Raw genomic sequence first — 21,114 nt, 5'->3', positions numbered from 1 at the left:
TAGAGGGAGCACAGAGGACTTTATTACTATGGAGGGGGCACAGAGAACTGTATTACTATGGAGGGGGCACAGAGGGCATTATTACTATGGATGGGGCACAGAGGGCATTACTAATGTGAAGGGGGCACAATGGGCATTTCTACTATGGAGGGGGCACAGAGCCAGAGGTCATTATTACATTGAAGGGGGCACAGAGGGCATTATTACTGTGAAGGGAGCACAGTGGGCATTATTACTGTAAAGGGGGCACAGTGGGCATTATTACTGTGAAGGGGGCACAGTGGGCATTATTACTGTGAAGGGGCACAGTGGGCATTATTACTGTGAAGGGGCACAGTGGGCATTATTACTGTGAAGGGGGCACAGTGGGCATTTCTACTAGCACAGTGGGCATTACTACTATAAAGGGGGCACAATTGGCATTATTACTGTGAAGGGGCACAATGGGCATTATTACTATGAAGGGGCACAGTGGGCATTATTACTATAAAGTTGGCACAATGGGGATTATTACTATTAAGGAGGCACAATGGGCATTATTACTATGAAGGGGCACAGTGGACATTATCACTATAAAGGGGGCACAATGGAGATTATTCCTATAAAGGGGGCACAATGGGGGTTATTACTACTAAGGGGGCACAATGGGGATTATTACTGTGAAGGGGGCACAATCGGGATTATTACTATTAAGGGGTCACAGTGGGCATTATTACTATAAAGTGGGCAGAATGGAGATAATGAAGATTATTCCTATAAAGGGGGCACAATGGGGATTATTACTATAAAGGGGACACAATGGGAATTATACCATTTTTTTGAAAGTATTTGATGAGGGAAGGGGGGGTGCCTGGGAAAGGTTCCGCCCCGGGTGCCAAACACCCTAGGCACGCCACTGCCTGATGACAAAACTACTTTTATTAATCGATCTGCAGAACAAAATTGAAATATTTAATAGAAATAAACAGAATAAATAAGAATAAACAATGTGATAAAAACATATATACAAACAATGTATTAAGAAAACAAACACGCATGCATACAAATAAATGGAACTATTGCCAAAGCATGGTCACTAAATGAAAATAGCTAGTAGAATTATCTGGCCATACAAAGTAGATAGGGAGACAGTGATTAATTTCAACTCAAACAGGTTGTCCCACTATAAGAAGTTATCCCCTAACCATACTTTAGGAGGTAAGTATCTGACCACTGGAACTCCCACGTGCGGGAGTACAGTGTTTGGCTATCTCCAGCAGTCTCATAGAATTGAATAAGGCTTCAGCACATACATGACTGCTGCTCCATTCACTACAGGGACTGCAGCACCTCATTCTTGTGATCAAAGGGAGTCTTAGTGGTCAAACCCCCTCCGATCAGATACTTATCCCCTATTCTATGGACAGGAAATAACTTCATATGGTGGGACTACCCTTTTAAACCACTGCAGTGATAACAAAAGGATCCAATAAGAGCAAATAAAAAGGGCATGTTGGCATCATGCGCTACCCTTCTCCCCCCCCCCCCCCACATCAGAGGCTGAGGACAGTCAGGGCACACCCTATTGTACACAATAGACGGTTGGCTGAAATAATCATGAATTAAGTGCTCAGTCAATTTCAATAAGACACTGTCACAAATCACAAAAATTGTTCACATGGTTTTTACAAGAGTAAACATATTGGTTTAATATATTTCACCTATGAAAACCGCAACTGCCTTAAGCCTCATGCACCTGACTGTATTTTGAAGTCCCCAAATTGCTGATCAACAAAATACAGATACCATCAGTGTTGCATTTGCATTTTTTCCAGGCCCATTGACTTAAATGGGTCTGTGGTCTGAATTTTGCAGCCAAGTATAGGACATGTTCTATCCCTTTGTGGAACAATCATATGGATTTAGAAAGCTCATGGATCATCCTTGTGCTTTCTGCATCCATATGTCTGTTACACAAAAAGATTGAAGTCAATGGACAGCATTTGTATTTTGCAGATCCGCGATTTGCAAACCACAAAATGCATACAGTCGTGTGCATGAGGCCTTATACTACCTTTCCAGTTTATAAAAAGTGGTGTCATTTTAACAAAAACTATTTGTAGGCAGCTTTATGGATTGCGTCTCCAGACACAGCAGAATGCAGGCTGTTATACAAGACATGGGGGAATATATGACTACAGAAACGCAGTAGCATGTAACAGCACTATTAACTTCTTACCTCACTCAGCACATTCACAATAGGCAGCAAAAATGTTTCCAGTGAGTTAAAGGCTAGAAACTGGTCTTCATTGGTGAAGGTCAACTGAAAAGCCTTTGAGCTTGTTGGATTGTTTTTGGAGTGTCCAGGTGAGAAGGCATCATACAGGTATTCCTGCAAGGAAAAGTTTCTTTGTGCATATGAATAGTACACTGCATAGACGTGTCTGTATTATACAAGGATATACAGTTCCTGTAGGACCTTTCCTCTTCTGTACCAGTAAGTAAATTAATAATACAAAGATCATAATGAAGAAGCTTATGAATCATGGGTTCTTTTACTAACCATAACTAGGACTGACTAATAAAGCTGGGGAACTGGAATTAGTTATGTGTGAGGACGACTATGACATAGTGGGAATAACTGAGACATGGCTGGATGATAACTATGACTGGGCGGTTAATGTACAAGGTAAAAGTCTGTTTAGAAAGGATCGCCAAAACCGGAGAGGGGGACTGCCTTTAAGTAAAGTCCTGTCTAAAGCCCACAGTCCGAGAAGATATAAAAGTCAGAGACATGAACATTTGGAGTCACTGTGGGTAGAAATACATGGAGGCAAAAACAATAATAAATTACTAATAGGTAGTGTTGAGCGAACTTGTGTTTTAAGTTCGGTGTCTATAGTTCGGGTTCGGGTCATAGAAGAATTGCGTTATGGAGTCTGCTACCACGGACTATAACGGAATTTAGAATCCATAACGCGATTCTTAGATAACCCAAACCCCGAACTTTAGACTCCGAACTTAAAACACAAGTTCGCCGAACACTACTAATAGGAGTTTATTATAAGCCACCTAATATACCAGAGTCCACAGAAAATCTACCTCTAAACGAGATAGACGAGGCGGCAGATCATAATGAGGTTGTTATTATGGGGGACTTCAACTACCCAGATATAGACTGGGAAACTGAAACCTGTATATCTCATAAAGGAAACAGGTTCTTGGTAATAACCAAAGACAATTACCTTTCCCAACTGGTTGAGGACCCGACTAGAGGGATGGCCATACTAGACTTAGTATTAATCAAAAGACCTGACAGAACAACAGATGTGCAGGTTGGGGGGCACCTGGGAAATAGTGACCATAAAGTAAAAACCTTTCAATTATCATTCAAAAGAGTGTTTCTTCAGGGAGGAACAAAATTACCAAACTTCAAAAAAGCTAAATTTAGCCAACTAAGAGAGGCCTAACTAACTGGGACAAAGTTCTGAAAAATTTAAATACAGCCACAAAATGGGATATTTTTTAAAAGCATCCTATAATCTAATTGTGAGTGGTACATACCTTATGGGAATAAAAGGTTAAAGAACAAGAAGAAACCAATGTGGATAAATAGAACTGTAAGGAAAGCAATAAATGACAAAAAGAAAGCATTTAATTCACTAAAACAGGGGAGTAGTGAGGAAGCACTGAAAAACTATAAGGAAAAAAAACTGAATATGTAAAAAAAAAAAATAAAAGCGGCCAAACTAGAGAGAGATCAATTGTCAAAGAGAGCAAAACTAACCCTAAAATGTTCTTCAATTATATAAATGGTAAAAAGTATAAATCTGAAGGTGTCGGCTCTCTACAGAGTAATTAGGGGGGAGTTGCAGAGAGCGGTGAGGAGAAAGCAAAGCTACTAAATATTTTTTTTCTCCACTGTATTCACTAAAGAAAATAAACTGTCAGATGAAATGCAGAATGTAAAAGTAAATTCCCCATTAAAAGTGCCCTGTCTGACCCAGGAAGAAGAACAGCAGCGTCTTAAAAAGATTAAAATAGACAAATCGCCAGGACCAGATGGCATACACCCGTTTCCAAAAAAATAAATAAAAAGTAATGTCATAGCCAGACCCTTATTTCTGATATTTAAGGACTCTATACTGACAGGGAGTGTTCCACAGGATTGGCGCATAGCAAATGTGGTGCCAATATTTAAAAAGGGTCCAAAAACAGAGAACGGAAACTATCGGCCGGTAAGTTTAACATCCGTCGTTGGTAAACTGTTTGAAGGTTTTCTAAGAGATGCTATCTTGGAGCACCTCAATGAAAATAAGCAAATAACGCCATATCAGCATGGCTTAATGAGGGATCGGTCATGTCAAACTAATTTAATCAGTTTCTACGAAGAGGTAAGTTCTAGACTTGACAGCGGCGAATGAATGGATGTCGTATATCTGGACTTCTCCAAAGCATTTGACACTATACCGCATAAAAGGTTAGTATATAAAATGAGAATGCTCGGACTGGGAGAAAATGTCTGTATGTGGGTAAGTAACTGGTTCAGTGATAGAAAACAGAGGGTGGTTATTAATGGTACACACTCAGATTGGGTCACTGTCACTAGTGGAGTACCTCAGGAGTCAGTACTGGGCCCTATTCTCTTCAAAATATTTATTAATGATCTTGTAGAAGGCTTGCACAGTAAAATATAAATGTTTGCAGATGACACTAAACTGTGTAAAGTAATTGACACGGAAGAGGACAGTATACTGCTACAAATGCATCTGGATAGATTAGAGGCTTGGGTAGAGAAATGGCAGATGAGGTTTAACACTGACAAATGTAAGGTTATGCACATGGGAAGGAATAATGCAAGTCACCAGTACATACTAAATGGTAAAACACAGGGTAACACTGACATGGAAAAGGACCAAGGAATTTCTGTGAACAGCAAATTAAGCTGTAGAACCCAGTGTCAGGCAGCTGCTGCTAAGGCCAATAAGATAATGGGTTGCATCAAAAGGGGCATAGATACCCGTGATGAGAACATAGTCCTACCACTTTACAAATCACTGATCAGACCACACATGGAGTACTATGTACAGTTCTGGGCTCCTGTAAACAAGGCAGACATAGCGAGCTGGAGAGGGTCCAGAGGAGGGCAACTAAAGTAATAACTGGAATGAGGGAACTGCAGTACCCTGAAAGATTATCAAAATTAGGGTTATTCACTTAAGAAAAAAGACGACTGAGGGGAGATTTAATTACTATGTAGAAATATATCAGGGGTCAGTACAGAGATCTCTTCCTCATCATCTATTTATCCGCAGGACTGTGACTGCAACCCCCCCGACTACCCTTGGATCAAATCCAAAAGAGGTCTTTAGAATAACTACCGGGCGCCACAGGGGAGAAGTAAGAACCACTAGCGTCAAAGCAGATGGTGAGAGGCTGCCAGGAGTGGCTGAATATGCAGCAATAGCGGATGCATATAGCAATAAGTGTGTGGGGTGGGGGCAAAGAAAAGCCCAGCCACAACAGGTGCGCCAGTCACCCAGATGAAATGAAATAGGTTGAGGAAAGAGTCCAATCAAGATGAATACTTGTTACCGGTCCTTATAATGTGAAGTGATCCATATCAAATGGGAAGATTGGTGTGTTACAAATAGTATATAAGAGAGCAATCAGTGTATGCCAGCATAAAAATTAAGTAATAAAATCTAACAATCAGTGCATACCAGCATATACCGTATTTTTCGCCCTATAAGACGCACATAACACTGATACATCATCGGCCGCGATGCTGTACAGCACGTCCGGTGATGTATCAGCGGGGAGGGAGGAGGGGCTGGGGGCCGGCAACTTATATTGGAATGGGAGCGGGGCCCGATGCAGTCACTGTATTCTATTACACCGGGCCCCGCTCACTGTAGTATTCATATGTAACGTGTAGGCAAGGGAGATTTGTTAAACTATAGAAATCGTCTGCAGCAGTAGCGAAATCCACATAGTACTCACTTGAAACTCCCGTAGCAGGCAGGCCGGGCAGCAGAGTAACATCACTCACTATGTCACGAGCCTGCTCTACCTGCTTCGTTCATAAAGTGGGAGGAGCAGGCAGGTGACGTACTGAGTGATGTTACGCTATGGGTGTCTTGAGCTCATCTCTTAGACTATTTCCCCTTGTGAAGTGAGTTACTCATACGTATACTCAGGGGCGTATCTATCACGAGGCAAACAAGGCATTTGCCTGGGGCGGCACTTGCCAATGGGGCGGCAAAATGCCTTGTTTGCCTAGTTAGTTTTTCCCCTTGCTTTGTCCGATGCTTGCCGATCCTTCACTATGCCGCTGCGAGCGGCAGCCTCGCCGGCGCCGCATAGTGAAGGAGTGACTTACTACTTACTTCCTCCTCCCTGTGTTTCCGGAATTTTCACCTACCCGGCCTTGCTACCCACGTCACTTCTAGTAGTGACGTGAGAGGTGCGTCTCTCCCCTCGGCTCTGTTTCCTGGCTCTTACACTGCGTTCCACATATGACTGGAACCAGCATCCGGATGTGGTCTAACCGGAAGTGCCGCTTTGGAACGCAAATGCGTTCCACGAAGGTCCGGCACCGGAAGTGCCGACCTCTACAGCTTGTTTTTGGAACGCAGATGCGCTCCACCTGCACTTGACTTCCTCAGGCGTCCCTCATGGCTTCAACACCACACTTCATGGCGTTACTCATGGCTCCAACACTACAGGACCAGGTCCAGGCAGAGGAACAAATGTGAGTGAGACGAGAGAGTTAAAAAGCAAATAGTGCACGTGCACAGTGAGAGTGAGACTCATAAATAAATGTGGCATGTGTGTCAGACTGTCTATGGTGGCCCTGACCTCTCCTTGAGGCTGCCCCATACAGACTGTATGGGGCAGCCTCAAGGAGAGGCCAGGGCCACCATAGACAGTCTGACACACATACCACATTTATTTATGACACAGTGCAGAGTGCACTATTTGCTTGTGGCAGCCCCCATACAGTTTAGTGTCTCCTTGTGGCTGCCCCGGTCCCCGCCCCCCATACAGTATAACGTCTCCTTATGTCTGCCCCCATACAGTATGTATAATGTCTCCTTGTGGCTGCCCCTGCCCCCATACAGTATAACGTCTCGTTGAGGCTGCCCCATACAGTATAACGTCTCGTTGAGGCTGCCCCCATACAGTATAACGTCTCCTTGTGTTTTTTTCTTTTAAACGGGTATTTATTGCGATATATATATCGTTATCGTGATAAATTTCTTAATATGGTTATGCAAAACAGGAAAGGGTGGAGCCTAAAGAGGAAGGGTGGGGTTTACAGAGGAAGGGGTTTGGCCGTGACAGGAAGGGGTGGGTCAAATTTATATTAGGGGGGTGCCCGAGTTTAGTCTCGCCTAGGGCAGCACAAAACCAAGATACACCACTGCGTATACTTACCTTTATTTAGGTTTTTAAATATTCAGATATTTCTTTATATGGTTATGCACTGATTGTTAGATTTTATTACCAAATTTTTATGCTGGCATACACTGATTGCTCTCTTATATACTATTACTAACACACCGATCTTCCTATTTGATATGGATCACTGCACATTATAATAATAATTATTATAATTATTATTGATTGGACTCTTTCCTCACCCTATTTCGTTTCCTCTGGGTGACTGGCGACCCTGTTGTGGCTGGGATTTTCTTTGCCTCCCCCACTGTTACAAGTGGACATCCTCTGCATCTGCAGGAAAGAAGGTTTGTACACAAACATAGAAAAGGATTCTTTACGGTAAGAGCAGTGAGACTATGGAACTCTCTGCCTGAGGAGTTGGTGATGGTGAGTACAATAAAGGAATTCAAGAGGGGCCTGGATGTATTTCTGGAGCGTAATAATATTACAGGCTATAGCTACTAGAGAGGGGTCGTTGATCCAGGGAGTTATTCTGATTGCCTGATTGGAGTTGAGAAGGAATTTTGCAGGATAACAGGCCGAACTGGATGGACAAATGTCTTTTTCCGGCCTTATATACCATGTTACTATAACATGGATATAATGGCTCTAGGGGTTTACATGGAAAGGGGGTCGTATCAAAACTGATGCAAAGGAAAATTGTCTTAGTTGCCCGTACCAACCAATCAGATTGATTCTCTCATTTTGCAAAGGAGCTCTGAATAATGAAAGGTGGATTGGTTGTTGTGGACAATAAAGCCAGTTCTACAGTTTTGATAAATCTCCCCCAGGGTGTTTTTTTTTACCTTCGCACTATCAGCCACAATTTTCCATGCAGATGGTGATAGTGGTTTCCGCTATAAAAAAAACTAGTCAGCTGGTAACTCAAAAATGCATATTACACACAAAAATTCATCAAAAAGGCCCTGTGTAGACCCAGCCTAAACACTTGGTAAATAAATAAAAAAATGAATAATTCAATGTAATCCTGTAGGGATAATTCACACTTCTTTATTAGAGATCCATATTGATTTGATACGGTGCATGTTCTAATGGATCCGTATTGGTTGTTGTTAGCCCATAAAAGGGTGTGGCGAAACCAACCTCGCCACGGTGTTTTGGAGGGGGCTGTTTACCAGCCTCCTGCCCTGGGATTATGGTCCCTTAAGTTATTGGGTCTTAAGGCACTTGGGACGGAGCCCTCTGTCCCTGGATTGCATCATTTGCCTTACTTGCTTGGATGAAGCACATGGTGTGAACAATAGATAGCGGCCATTGTAACTCACAGACACTGTTCTGACTTTTCAACACGGTGCTATCTTGCCTGTATTTGGTGCACAGAGACATCATTCAGTAGTTTGAAACTACCAAACAGGGGACACATTTATTAGTGACTATTTTCGGTATAACTTGTATATTTTCAGTGTAACTGTATCTTCCAAACTACTGAACGGATGTGAGTGAATTTTGGACATGTGGTTCACCCAGATCCCCCGGTTCCGAGGATATATTGGTTATGGGGTTATTGCATGTTTTGGGGTTCCTGTGATATGTTTTATAAAACTGTATTTCTCTGCCTTTGATAATTATATTCGCCCTTGTGTTCAAATAATCATCATCGGCAGAGGGGAGGATTTTGTGTGGGTGTGATTCTATTGTCCCATTGTGTGTTTAAATGGTGATGTCTGTCCTGTTGTCTCCACGTGTGTATTGGCGACCTCCCCTTTGTCCTGAGAGATAATTGGATTGCCCTCGGTTGTCTCCCAGACAGAGAGGAGGAAACCATGATGCATTGTGGGGATATGTTCTATCTGTTCTGTATTTGCAAAACTGTAATAAAAACCAGGCTGGGTGTGCCAGCACTTCAGACCACTGCTGACCCTCAAGACGGAGCCTTGTCTCGTTATTGGGGGGAATCCCTGTATGCTGTTGGAGACTGATTGCCAGGAGTGTAAGCTGATTGGACGCTTTTCCTGTTCGTCTGCTGACAGCTATTTGCGAGGTTCCAGTTTGGAGTGCTATTTTGTATCCAGTTCGGGAGGTTGGTGTTCTGCAGTAGCTGTGCCTGTCTCTCGGAAAGGGGCATATCGCCTAAACGGATTTTAATCCCTTGTCTGCTGAAACGGTCCGTTACAAAGGGTTAAAATGTATGTTCTATGTTTGCATAGCTAAAACGTACGTATTTTTTACATTTACAAAAACAGCAAAAAATAAATTATCATCCTTTAACCGAAAAACAAAGCAATTAAAAATTCAAGAATGAAAAATGAAAATCTTGTGGCAAAACATGGAACAAAAATGGATGCAACAACCAAAAATAAATAATCTGTTATGCGCACCTGTATTTGATCCGTATTTTCCCACATATCAATATCCAATTGGTGGGAGTCTGACTTCCGGCACCCCCGCCCATCAGCTGTTTGAAGAGGAGATGGGGTTCATACAAGCCTCCTCTTTCAAGATTACACCGAATGTCGTCTTGGAAGCGCAGTGTAATCCATTCACTTGAATGTGACGAGCACTTGAAATGACACTGCGCGGCTGCTGCAAGCAAGGCTACGCGCAATGTAATCTTGAAGAAGAAGTAGCGCTCGTACAAGCGCCGCCGCCTCTTCAAACATCTGGTCATCAGGGGTGCCAGAAATCGGACCCCCACTGATCAGGATAGGTCATCAATATGTACTGGCTGCACAACCCCTTTAGGTGCAATTCGGACTATTGTATTGTAGATGAGGATCAATATCAATTGTGTAATATGTTCAATGTGTCTTCTGTAATTTCCCACAACAAGAATAATATTGTAAAATGTGACTAAAAAGCCAGGAATATTAAAGAGATTCGATTGTAATGTAATGCCTAATCCGCTACTGACTTTAAAAAGTATGACCACGTCTTTGACGGATGCTCAGCTGCCAGCACAGTCTGCCTCAACCCACTACACACCTAATTGCTCGGCAAAAAGGCAGTTTCCCTACCTCATTGAGCTGGATGATGTGATGAATTTGCCTCAGGTACTCGCTGCCACCTGGTTTGTGGCAGATATCCAGGACCATCATGTTTATTTTCTGCTCAGTCAGATCGAGCCTGCTGCCTTGGTCTTTTAATACTGAACTGTCTTCTTGCATCGCAAAGTCACTGGAAAAAAGAGAAAATGCCAGATACAAGTGCCTGTGAAATGTAATCATGTGTCATATTGGAGCGCGCTGCCGGCAGACGGGACCCAGAATGTTGTGCATGATGCAGGCAGGGAAATCATGCGTTATAGGTATTCTTCAATGTACACTATCTGACAAAAGGGACTGCACCCCTCACATTTTTGTAAATATTTTCATGGGACAAGACTGGAGATCTGACACTTTGATACACTTTGAGTGACAGCTGTTGTGGTGCCCTGATTGGATGCGACTGCTGTCACTCAGAGCACAGAGGAGGGGCTCTGAAGCGGCTCCATACAGAAAGCACTTCAAAGTGCAGGAGCAGAACCTGGCAGAATAAAAGTTAAAGGGTTTCTGTCAGCAGGAAAATGGGTATTAAGCGATGTGCTAATATCAGCTGAACATGACTATGTTAGTGCCATCTGACTGCCTGCCGCAGTTATTGAGAAAAAATATAACTTGTATAATATGCTACTTAGCCTCTAGGAGCAGATGGGGTGTTGCTCCTGCTCCTAGAGGCTCAGTTCTCCCACCTCTGGCCGTGCCCTGCTACACTAGATTGACAGGGCCAGGCACCGTTGGTCTCCGCTTGCCAGCCGTCTCCAGTGGAAATCTCGCGCCTGCGCAGTCCCGTTCAGTATTCAGCACAGGCGCAGTGAGTGAAGCCGGCAGCCGGCGAGCGTCCTTCACTAAATACTGAAGGGGACGGCGCAAAATTTCCCCAGGAGACAGGGCTGGCCATCGGAGACAAACTGTGCCTGGCCCTGTCAATGAAGTGTAGCAGGGCACGGCCAGAAGTGGGAGAACGGAGCCTCTAGGAGCAGGATCAATGCCCCCCCCCCCCCCCCCCCCCCGTTCCTAGAGGCTCATTTGCATATTATAAAAATCCAGATATGGAGGAGGACACTTGACATCTTAATTCAAAGACAAATTAATATTCTAGTTCCCAGAAATAACAGAACACTCCAGATATCCAGAATGCATGTCATACAAAGGCTTTGTGGATAACGTAAGGGCTGTAAGAAGCAGTCCCATGTAAATAGTGCAAGCCCAGTGCTCCTAATGCTTTTATTAACAGAAAATAAAGGTCTTTAATTTGTACAATAAGCTTCATGTGTGTGTTTTGGGTTGATTTTATGTTCTAAGGCTATGAAACGAAAACCAGTTCTCTCTTTTGCAACAGAAATTGGTGTTTCATTTACAAGAATCACTTGGAAAGTTATTTTTATCTGTTCGCCTTATGACTAATCTCAGTAACGCATGCGGCTTAATTCTTCCTTTTTATGCTATTTTTTATACAGCAGAATAAAAGAACATTTTCTCTTCTGGATTTAAACAAAATATTAATATAAGTGGGCATTCACATGACTATATTTTCGGTCCGCATACAATCCATATTTTTTGCGGTTTGGGTGTGGACCGATTCATCTCAATGGTATCGCAAAAGATGCGGACAGCACAATGTGTCCATATGTCCATTCCGTTTTCCTGCAAAAATAAATTAATAAAAAAATAGACTATGTCCTATCCATTTCTATGGGTCCGCCCAAAAAACGGACAGAGCAGGTCGTGTGCAGGTCTAAGACCTCATGCACAAAACCATATTTTGTGCCCTTGTCCAATCTGAAGTTTTTTGCAGATTGCATGTGGACCCATTCACTTTTAAGGGTCCACACAAAAAAAAAAAAACAGACATGACAGATATCATCCATGTGTCCATTCCACAAATTATAGAACTTGTCCTATTCTTGTCCGTATTATGGACATGAATAGTAATTTCTAGTAACAAGACTGAGAAAAATGCGGACTACACACAGAAGGCATCCGTATTTGCAGATCCATGGTTTGAAGACCACAATATGGACACAGTCATGTGCATGAGGCCTAAATTTGAATACCCGACATATCGTATTCACAGAATCTCTTCCATTAGAGCATACCGTAGGTAGTAACAATCCCATGTCACACTGTAGCCAAAGTATCTCTAAAAAGTCACCCCCAAATCTGCACCTATAGACAGATCTCCAATGCAAATCATTAGTGATGAGCAAAGTTTTTCAAAATTCAATTCGGCTGCTTTGCCGAATTTTACAAAAATATTCACTTTATGACGAATTACTTGGTCATGAAGCGCATTTAGTTGTAAGTGGTGGGTGCAATGACAGGGAACGGCGAATGGGGCGCTCCCCATCATTGCACCCCATTAGATGCTGCGTTCATTGCTGATCGCAGCATCTGAGTTTAACGTAAAATTAAAGTGCAAAAAAAAATAAAAAATATTAAATCATTCTTACATAATCCATTTGATTGCGAAGAGCAGGCCGCCCCATCTTGATTTAAAATCCAGCGTGAAATCTTACACAGCCCATGATGACATCACGCCAGCTGGTGTGGTGGCGCCATACGTCACCAAGCATGGGATTTCATGCGGGATCGTCAATCAAGATGGCATTGGCTGACTCTTCGCTCTCAAACAGATGAAGTAAGTATTATTGTTTTATTTTTTTTAACCCATTTCAAGGAAAATCCATTTGTTACCATGAAACAAGAGAAAATTCGGCTCCTCAGCGAATCGAATTTTCCCTGAAATTCGGATCGATTTTGATTCGCTGAACATTACAAATCATGTTAGAAAAAAGAGCTATCTGTTCTGATTTCTGGACTAGGGGCAGAAACAGACAGCAAAGGTCCCCCATCCAAGAACAGTATAGGGCCTCTTGCTCCCTCATGGAGCCCCGTTATGATTCAATATCAAACACCCAGAAAACACCTTCAAAATATAGTTACACAGAGAAAATATACAACATGTGCTTATACAGATAACTTCAATTGTGTTGAGGCAGTATATTATCCTATGTAAAAGTATCTACTAATACACACTGGTCCAAGCTAAAGTCCTCAGTTGCGATTATCAAGCCACGTGTACCATGCGTTAGATATGCCCTGATTGATATTTCTAGTGTGTGTAGATTATTTTAAATCTGCTCCATTGACCTTAATATAAAACGTTTTCCATAACTTAGTAATGGTAAGGATGCATTGTAAAGATTTGGTAGCATCTGAGCTAATGGCAGAGAATATTGTGAAGTCTAATTGTACCTTTTGGATACTAAAAAGCCACCACTCTGGCCTAAACTATATGCGGTCTATAATTAAGAGGCTTCTGCAAATCCGCAAGGCCTTCTTTGGCAATAGGAGGACAATGCAATGCCACGCATTTCATGGCAGGTACAAACCACCTTATTTTATCCGAGGATTTTGTACGTGAAGATGACATTGAAAAAGTTGAGGGCCCTCTGACAAAGGAGTGTATCACCCGAATTGTATCCTTTCCTGTCCATCACTTTGCAGGTGAAGCAGATGATTGGATTCAGTCAGTGCTATGATTAATGAGTTCCTCTCTGTATTTGGTATAGCCTATCAATCATGTCATTAGGGAGAATGTGCCCTGAAAGAGGCAGACCTCAGCCAAGGAATAACTGCATTCATCTTAATCTGTATATGCACCCAGCCAGCCAAGTCAGGGTCACCATGATGAAAAACAATAATCTTCAACGCCACAAATTACTTTGCAAAGACGGACATTTCCTCACTTTTTTTGGGCAGCATGTTCTCTAAAATACAAGATGACTGTTTACAGCCTGGGTGTTACTTTGTAGTGAAGGTTATTTTAATGAATAGTAATGTTTTCAGGCAGTGTACACGACAGGCGGTACATACAGCTGCCACTTTATACGTTTTTTTCAGTACAAGTCAAAGTCACATCTAAACTACTTAAAATTCACTGTGCGGCAGAGGTCATCACTTTATTATGTCTGTCTGTATTCCTTTCTATCGGAAAACATTTTATCACGTTACACTGTGTTATATAACATATTACTGTGTATAATAATTGATCTGTATGACGATGTGGGATAAAAGGGAAACTACTTACATCTGCAATGTGCTGTACCACAATTAAGGCAAAGGGCTAAAAAAAAAAAAACATTACAACACAAAATAGTTTGACAAAGATGAGGATTTTTATGACTGACCATCCAGAAGGAGTGCATTTCCTACATATTATCAGATTTAAATAACTTTTTAACTTCAAAACTTTTTCAAATTCGCCACATGGAACTGAAAAACTGACTAAACTACCTGTTAGGCTGGTGGCCCATGTCTGACGCTGTCCCTTGCAAGCATGGGGGTCACTCTACTCTCCCTTAGTGTATTGGGACTAATGCTCTGAACTTCAGTGAACTTCCTTTCAGCACTACTAACGGCAACACTTAATCCTTCCCTGCTGACTAAGGTGCTGATCAGACTCCCTCTTTAGCAGCGCTGTGCATCCACCCTCTTGCCTGAGCATTGAAGTTTTCTAGTCTCTAGTAACCAGCGAGGGTATGATCTCTTGTCTGATTACCCATGTATCGTACCTCGCTTGTATACCAATTCAGCTCCTTGTCGCCTGTCCTGACCTTGGAACTGCTACCTGGACTTACCACATACTCAGCCTGCCCCAAACTTGGAATTGCTATCTGGAATACGCATGTACTCAGCATAAACTTACCTTGGACTTTGTTCAGGCTACACCTTTTGCCTGAGTCTTTGGTGCTTTGCCCCAGTGTCTCTGACGCCTGTAAGTCAGCTGTCAACTACACCAGCACTATTCCAGGAGGTAGCGGCCTGGTTTGATCCCTGCAGTGAGGTTCAGATCTGTGTACAGGGGTTAAAGGGTGAATGCCAGGGGAACCACCTGAACAACACCCTTAGATTTAGCCCAAAGTCACACTGGTTAGTTGGCACAGTGGGTGTTACAAAGTGCATCAAGTAAGCCACCACCTTAGATATTCATGAAGACATCTTGGGACAAATGTATCATCCTCTTTCCACCAGAAAACTGGCACCAAAAAAATTGCACAGTTTAAGGCACACTGTAGTGCTGCAATATTTTTAAACTTTTTGGGGCTTTTTGACACTGTGTGCCTCTTAATAATTGTGACATATCTAATGCAACCAGGGTAGAGATTAAGACCGGCGTGTTAAATAGTGGTCTTGATAAATCTCACCCCGTTGTACTTTTCTGAGCTATTTTTTAATTGGGGGGTCAGATGGAATTCTTAACTTCCCAAGTGATGCTTTTTGTTACTCATGAAATGGACTGCAAATTACTTCAGTCAATGCATACTCCCACTACTGAAATGTATGAAACGAATGGGACTGAAATCGACCTGCGTTTCTCTCAGGAGCACATCAAATTACAAATGTCTAAATGATGAGGGAAATGATTTGGGGAAATGTTGGAACTTGATGGGCAGTGCTCAAAACGACATGGAAATTTATCCAAGCAAAAATTGTAAGATTTATCAAAATCCCATGCATAATTCTCTACAGAGTGATTTTTGAGCGATAGGGGTAAAACTGAAATTTGTCGACAATCTAACCCCAATCCAACAGAAGACTTTGCACGTGTGAAAATGAAGAATAGATATTGCAGAACCATCTTTGCCTTCTTTCGCATCTGTATGCACTAGACAAACCCTTTTCCTATTCTGATTTTTAATCCTCACACCATACATGCGTCAATATACACTATGCCTGGCTGCTACCAACCGATTGGCAGGGCATTTAGTAGGGTCTTCACAGGACTGCAATACATACCTGCATTTTTAGATGGCTAAGAAACATCAAATCCAGTAAAAATCTTTATGCCAATAAGTTTCCAGGCCAAGTTTCAAAATGTTAGCATTTAAGAAATAATCAAAATGCCACACTAAAGGCAGATTATATGGATGAAAAATTGAAAAATGCAATACTATGTTCTAGTAGCTTGCAAACCATTTTATACATTACATGATATAATAGAGGCACTGCTGCTGAGAGGACTCTCACAATGTGCTTCAGTAAAGATGTATACAGATAGAGATGAGTATATATATATATATATATATATATATATAAAATCAATAACAGTCTCTTACCTGATTGAACCTAGAACTTTGGCTTTTCGTAGCTGGTCCTCAATCCACTTTGGTCGGAATCTTTCAATGTCTTTAAATACACTCTGTAGATCATCCTTGGGGTCTCCGGTCTTTAATCCAATGGTCTTTTCTAAGCATCGACACACTTTAGAGAGCCTTTCATTGCTCCAACGAGACAATGTGGTATCTGTCGCTTGTTCTATGGCATTTCCATCTTCTAATATATGACATATAATACCAATTAAGTTCCAAACAACCATACCTGTATCCTTACATACAGAGTACTGCTCTGATATTTTTCTCTCTGAGAATGAGTAGAAGTACTTCACTGGGGGAGGCAGGCATGCAATTACTGAAGGTAGCTTGCTGATCACAATGGAGAATGCTTCAGCTGTCAATCTTGTAACGTCTTTACCAGGAAAAAGAAAAAAAAATTAATATGTTGCTGCCATGTTCTGGTAACTCAAGGACATACAGTGGTGCTTCAAAGTTTGTGAACCTTTCAGAATTTCCTATATTTCTGCATAGATTTGACCTAAAAGTACATCAGAGTTTTACACAAGTCCCAAAAGTAGATAAAGATAACCAAATCAAACAAAAAGAATAAAATATATTAGACTAGTTGTTTATTGATGAAAATGATTCAATATCACATGTCTCCGAGTGCCAAAAGTATGTGAACCTTTGCTTTCAGTAACTGGCGTGACCTCGTTTTGCAGGAATAAACTGCTATTAAACTTTTTTTTATAATTGTTTAATAGTCCTGCATATGCGCTTGAACGAATTTTAGTTCCTTCCTACATATAAAACAGCGTCAACTATGTTGGTGCTTTCCTCCCATGAACTGCCTGCTTCTGGTCCTTCCACAACTATTCCAGTGGATTAAAGTGGTTGTCCCATCTCACCATTTTGCACAGTGAAACGGCACTAAGCACTAGCCCTAGGTGGCCAGGCTTACAAAAACAGCCAAGGGGGTTGGCGGTCCGCTGTTTCCGTAACTCCCATTGTCGGAAATGGGAGCTACGTAAACAGCAGAGCAGAACAAGCTACGCTGCTTCCATAACCTCCCAGTAATGGGGTAAAAATACCTAATAATTTGTACTCAGTGGCTGATAATATAGTCCAGCAACATTCCAAGCTTTATGGGCTGTTTTGGCTAAGTTGAACAGCCCTCCTTCCAATAAGCTTGAGTACTGCTTGGGTATCAGATGCAAAGAGTAAACCTATACTGCATATGTATGGGACAATTCTGCTTAAAGCGTCACTAATCCTTAAAAAAAATGTCTGATATGTCATCATTGTGGAGAGTGCCTAGTATGCGGGCAGGCAACACTGCTCTTGGTTTCTGAGGAAAATATAGACAAATTAGCATATCTTCTGCTGGTAAGGGAATTTGCATATCTTTGGGTTTCTGGGAAATATACTCACATTTCCTTGCTGGACAAAAAGGGAAAGAAAGCTGGGCCTTTTTCATGCACCCAAATGTTAGAAGTGCTAATCAGCATACATTTTCCTAGAAACCAAGAGAAGCATTGCCTAGGCTACAATATACCTCATGTATACTAGGCTCTCTCCATAACAGAAATAGTACCCACCCAGAACCCCCCCCCCCCCCAAGACCTCTCAGGTAATAAAAGGTAACATCGTCTGCTGTGATAAAGGATAATTTGCCTGAAAAAAGCTACTTGTAGATGGCTTAGCTGTTATCCTAGATATCCTTCAGGCCTGAATGGAAACTTTGGCAAATCGGACCCGAAATTCATTTCAAGAAATTCACTCATCTGTGATGGAGATATCCAATGTTTTGATCAGTGGGGCTCTAAGTGCTGAACACCCACTAATCTCTAAAGCGATGGGAGTGAAGTGTGCGCATATTGCGTTCTCTCTCTATTCACTGCACAAAACCAGCTCAACTTAAATCTACTGGCTGCTCTTGATTCCATCCTCTATAGTAAACAGAGAGAATGCGAGATATGCGTACTTCTTTCCCCTCTTTCTAGAGACTGATGGGGGTCTCAACACTCAGACTGCCAGTTGTCAAAACTTTTAATACGTCTCTATGAGCGACAAGTAGCACATCACTACTGAAGCCAGGCATTGGCTGTAGCCGAGCATGTGACTATGCCCATAAAGTGCTGGATGGGAACCAGAAGACTGACATAGTGGAGGCAGCGTGGAAGACCAGAGCAGTGGGGAGCAGGCAATTATGAACTTTCTCTTTCAGCAGGCAGGCTGTGGGCGTTAGATAAAAAGTAATTATTACCGGGAAACCCCTTTAAAATTAAGTCTGAAAACTCAAAATCATAATTCTAAATGTTTAGTAGCAGCAAGAGCAAATATTAGTGTAACTACTATAAAGTAACTTAAATTAGGCAAACACTTACTTTTCTGGTATTTTTTGGGCTCCCTTGGGTTGGTAAAGTTCCATTTTTCTGGTACAGCTTTAAGCAAAACATCAAGAAAACTCTGAGGATGTGAAACTGGAGAAAGAATGATTGGTGGGCTCACTGGAACTGATGAATGAGGTAACCTGGTTCACCAAGCCTCTCACCGCTCTTATTAAGGTTCTTCTCAAATATCTGAGCACAGTATTTCTGCTGATATGCACTAGCAAGAAGATTAAAGGGACATTAATCCAAAGAATCTTACAGACACTATTTATGCATTAATTATATGAAAATACATGGGAAAAATTGGAGGACATTTAAACTGTAAAATAGAATTATACATTTTACCAATTTTCAGTCAGCCGTGATTTAGAAATGGATCCCTGGTTTCCATAACTCTTGTAACAAATAATGATTTCTGTTTCTCAAGGATGAAAGTTCATTCATGTAATAAATGTAATTTTTCTTTTAGAAGCCATTAAGAGTCACAAAACTTGGCCGATTCAAGTGCACAGGTGTAAGGGTGTTTGAAAGGGAGTAACAGAAAAAGTTGTGTAGGTCTCATGGGGATATCATGTATTCGAAGACTGAGCGCTATCATCATAGGAACATTATAGGAACGTAACATAAACTAGCTTTTTTTATTTTTTGTTCAATTTCACATCATCATTTCATAATCATGATCTACTTGACTTTGAGCATTGAGAATTTACTTGGAGGCATGCAGGCTCTGGCAAAATCACAAACTGTTGGTGTTGCAGTATTGTTTACAGAACTGTTTCGCACTTTGGGGCACAGACAATGTGTTGTATCTTATTTGTTTAGGGGGAAGAGCACAAAAACACAGCAATTCCACCATTGTTTTTTGGGTTTTATTTCACCGTAGTAAATAAGTTGCATGGTAACTTTATTCTCAAGGGCAACATGATTACGAAGAAAATTTTGGGTGGAATCTGGCATAGAATTGTCACACATTATCGCACAAGGCCCATTTAGTGCAAAAATGTGCAACTTTTCCCCTTTTTATACTATGCTTGCGACTCTTCCAAAAAATGGGATGAGGTAGGCAACGTAGTCGGGACCTATGCCGTCCCTCATATTTCAACTTCTGGAGCATGGACAGTAGCAGATAAAGCAAATACTACGGGGCTAGTGGATAGGGGATCCTGGTGGCAAACTTCTTCTGTTGCCAACATAAAACCACTGTATTTTGTAGCACCTGACACAATTGCATATATATTTTTGCAGATTCCATGAAGTTCAATGTAAACTGTGTAAATTCATGTGCACTGAGCTCCCTCCAGTGGTGGCTCCAGGCAGCCAGTTTTATCATGCTCTATATTAGAGGAATCAGAGAATTTACAGTTGTAATGGGGAGATTTATCAGTGTAGTTATGCAGCTTGTCTGATCTCAATACACTGAGCAATATGCTTTAGAAAGAGCACCATATTTATAAAGCATCTGTTCTACTTCCTCCGAGACAAAAGTCGGGTAAAGTGGGTGAGGCAGACTGCACTTTTATTTTATTAACAATTTCATCCACTTAATTACAAAATTGTAAATTGTCATATAACACATAGGGGGAATACTTAGGCTAATTTAAAATAACCAAGTTTTCTTGAGAATGGACAGCATCCAGACTGAATGCATATAAACATTATTTTTAGCTGATTATCTTTGTGTTCAGGAAAAATTTGCAACATGTTTTATATCGTCCGTTTTTCATGCAGCCCTTGCCCCATATAAATGGGGCTGCGTGAAAAGAGAAGGCATCCGGATGCAATGCATTTTTCACTGATGGTTGTAAGGAGATGTTGAGCGTTTTTCTTCACGCACATGAAAAACAGATGCAATCCACACAGAAAAAAAACGTAAACACCAAACGCAATCAGACAAACGTCATTGAACTTGCATAAGAAACGTCAGTTTTTCACTGAACAGACCCTGACAAATTCTGTATTGCTTATGTGAAAGAGACCTAAGGCTAGTTTCACACATGTGGTAAAGCTATATGGCAGGCTGTGCCGGCAGAGGAACTGCCTGCCGGAATTTACTGGATCCAAACTAGCCAGATACTGCTGTTCACCGCCAGAACCCAGCATGAGCACTGAGTTTTGGCCAAACAAAAAACGGTGCACACACTGGTTTTCTGTCTGGCCAAAACCCAGCTGTCATGATGGACA

At 41.6% G+C, this 21,114-nt stretch overlaps 1 protein-coding gene across 1 annotated transcript in view; it reads right to left on the bottom strand.

Moving 5' to 3' along the window:
• LOC122935592 (uncharacterized protein KIAA0825-like) overlaps positions 1 to 19,012 on the bottom strand; it is a 252,573-nt gene extending 233,561 nt beyond the window's left edge. The window contains exons 1-4 of the mRNA XM_044291366.1: positions 18,928 to 19,012; positions 16,544 to 16,952; positions 10,401 to 10,560; positions 2,219 to 2,371 (exon numbers count right to left, since the gene is read on the bottom strand). Coding sequence (XP_044147301.1) covers positions 2,219 to 2,371; positions 10,401 to 10,560; positions 16,544 to 16,803 — 573 coding nt within the window. The 5' untranslated portion in view covers positions 16,804 to 16,952; positions 18,928 to 19,012. The remainder of the gene's footprint in view (positions 1 to 2,218; positions 2,372 to 10,400; positions 10,561 to 16,543; positions 16,953 to 18,927) is intronic.
• Positions 19,013 to 21,114: the final 2,102 nt, after the last annotated feature.

The sequence above is a fragment of the Bufo gargarizans genome, chromosome 1 (assembly GCF_014858855.1).
Source record: "Bufo gargarizans isolate SCDJY-AF-19 chromosome 1, ASM1485885v1, whole genome shotgun sequence".
Lineage (NCBI taxonomy): Eukaryota > Metazoa > Chordata > Amphibia > Anura > Bufonidae > Bufo > Bufo gargarizans.
This window is presented reverse-complemented; position numbering and strand designations above follow the sequence as displayed.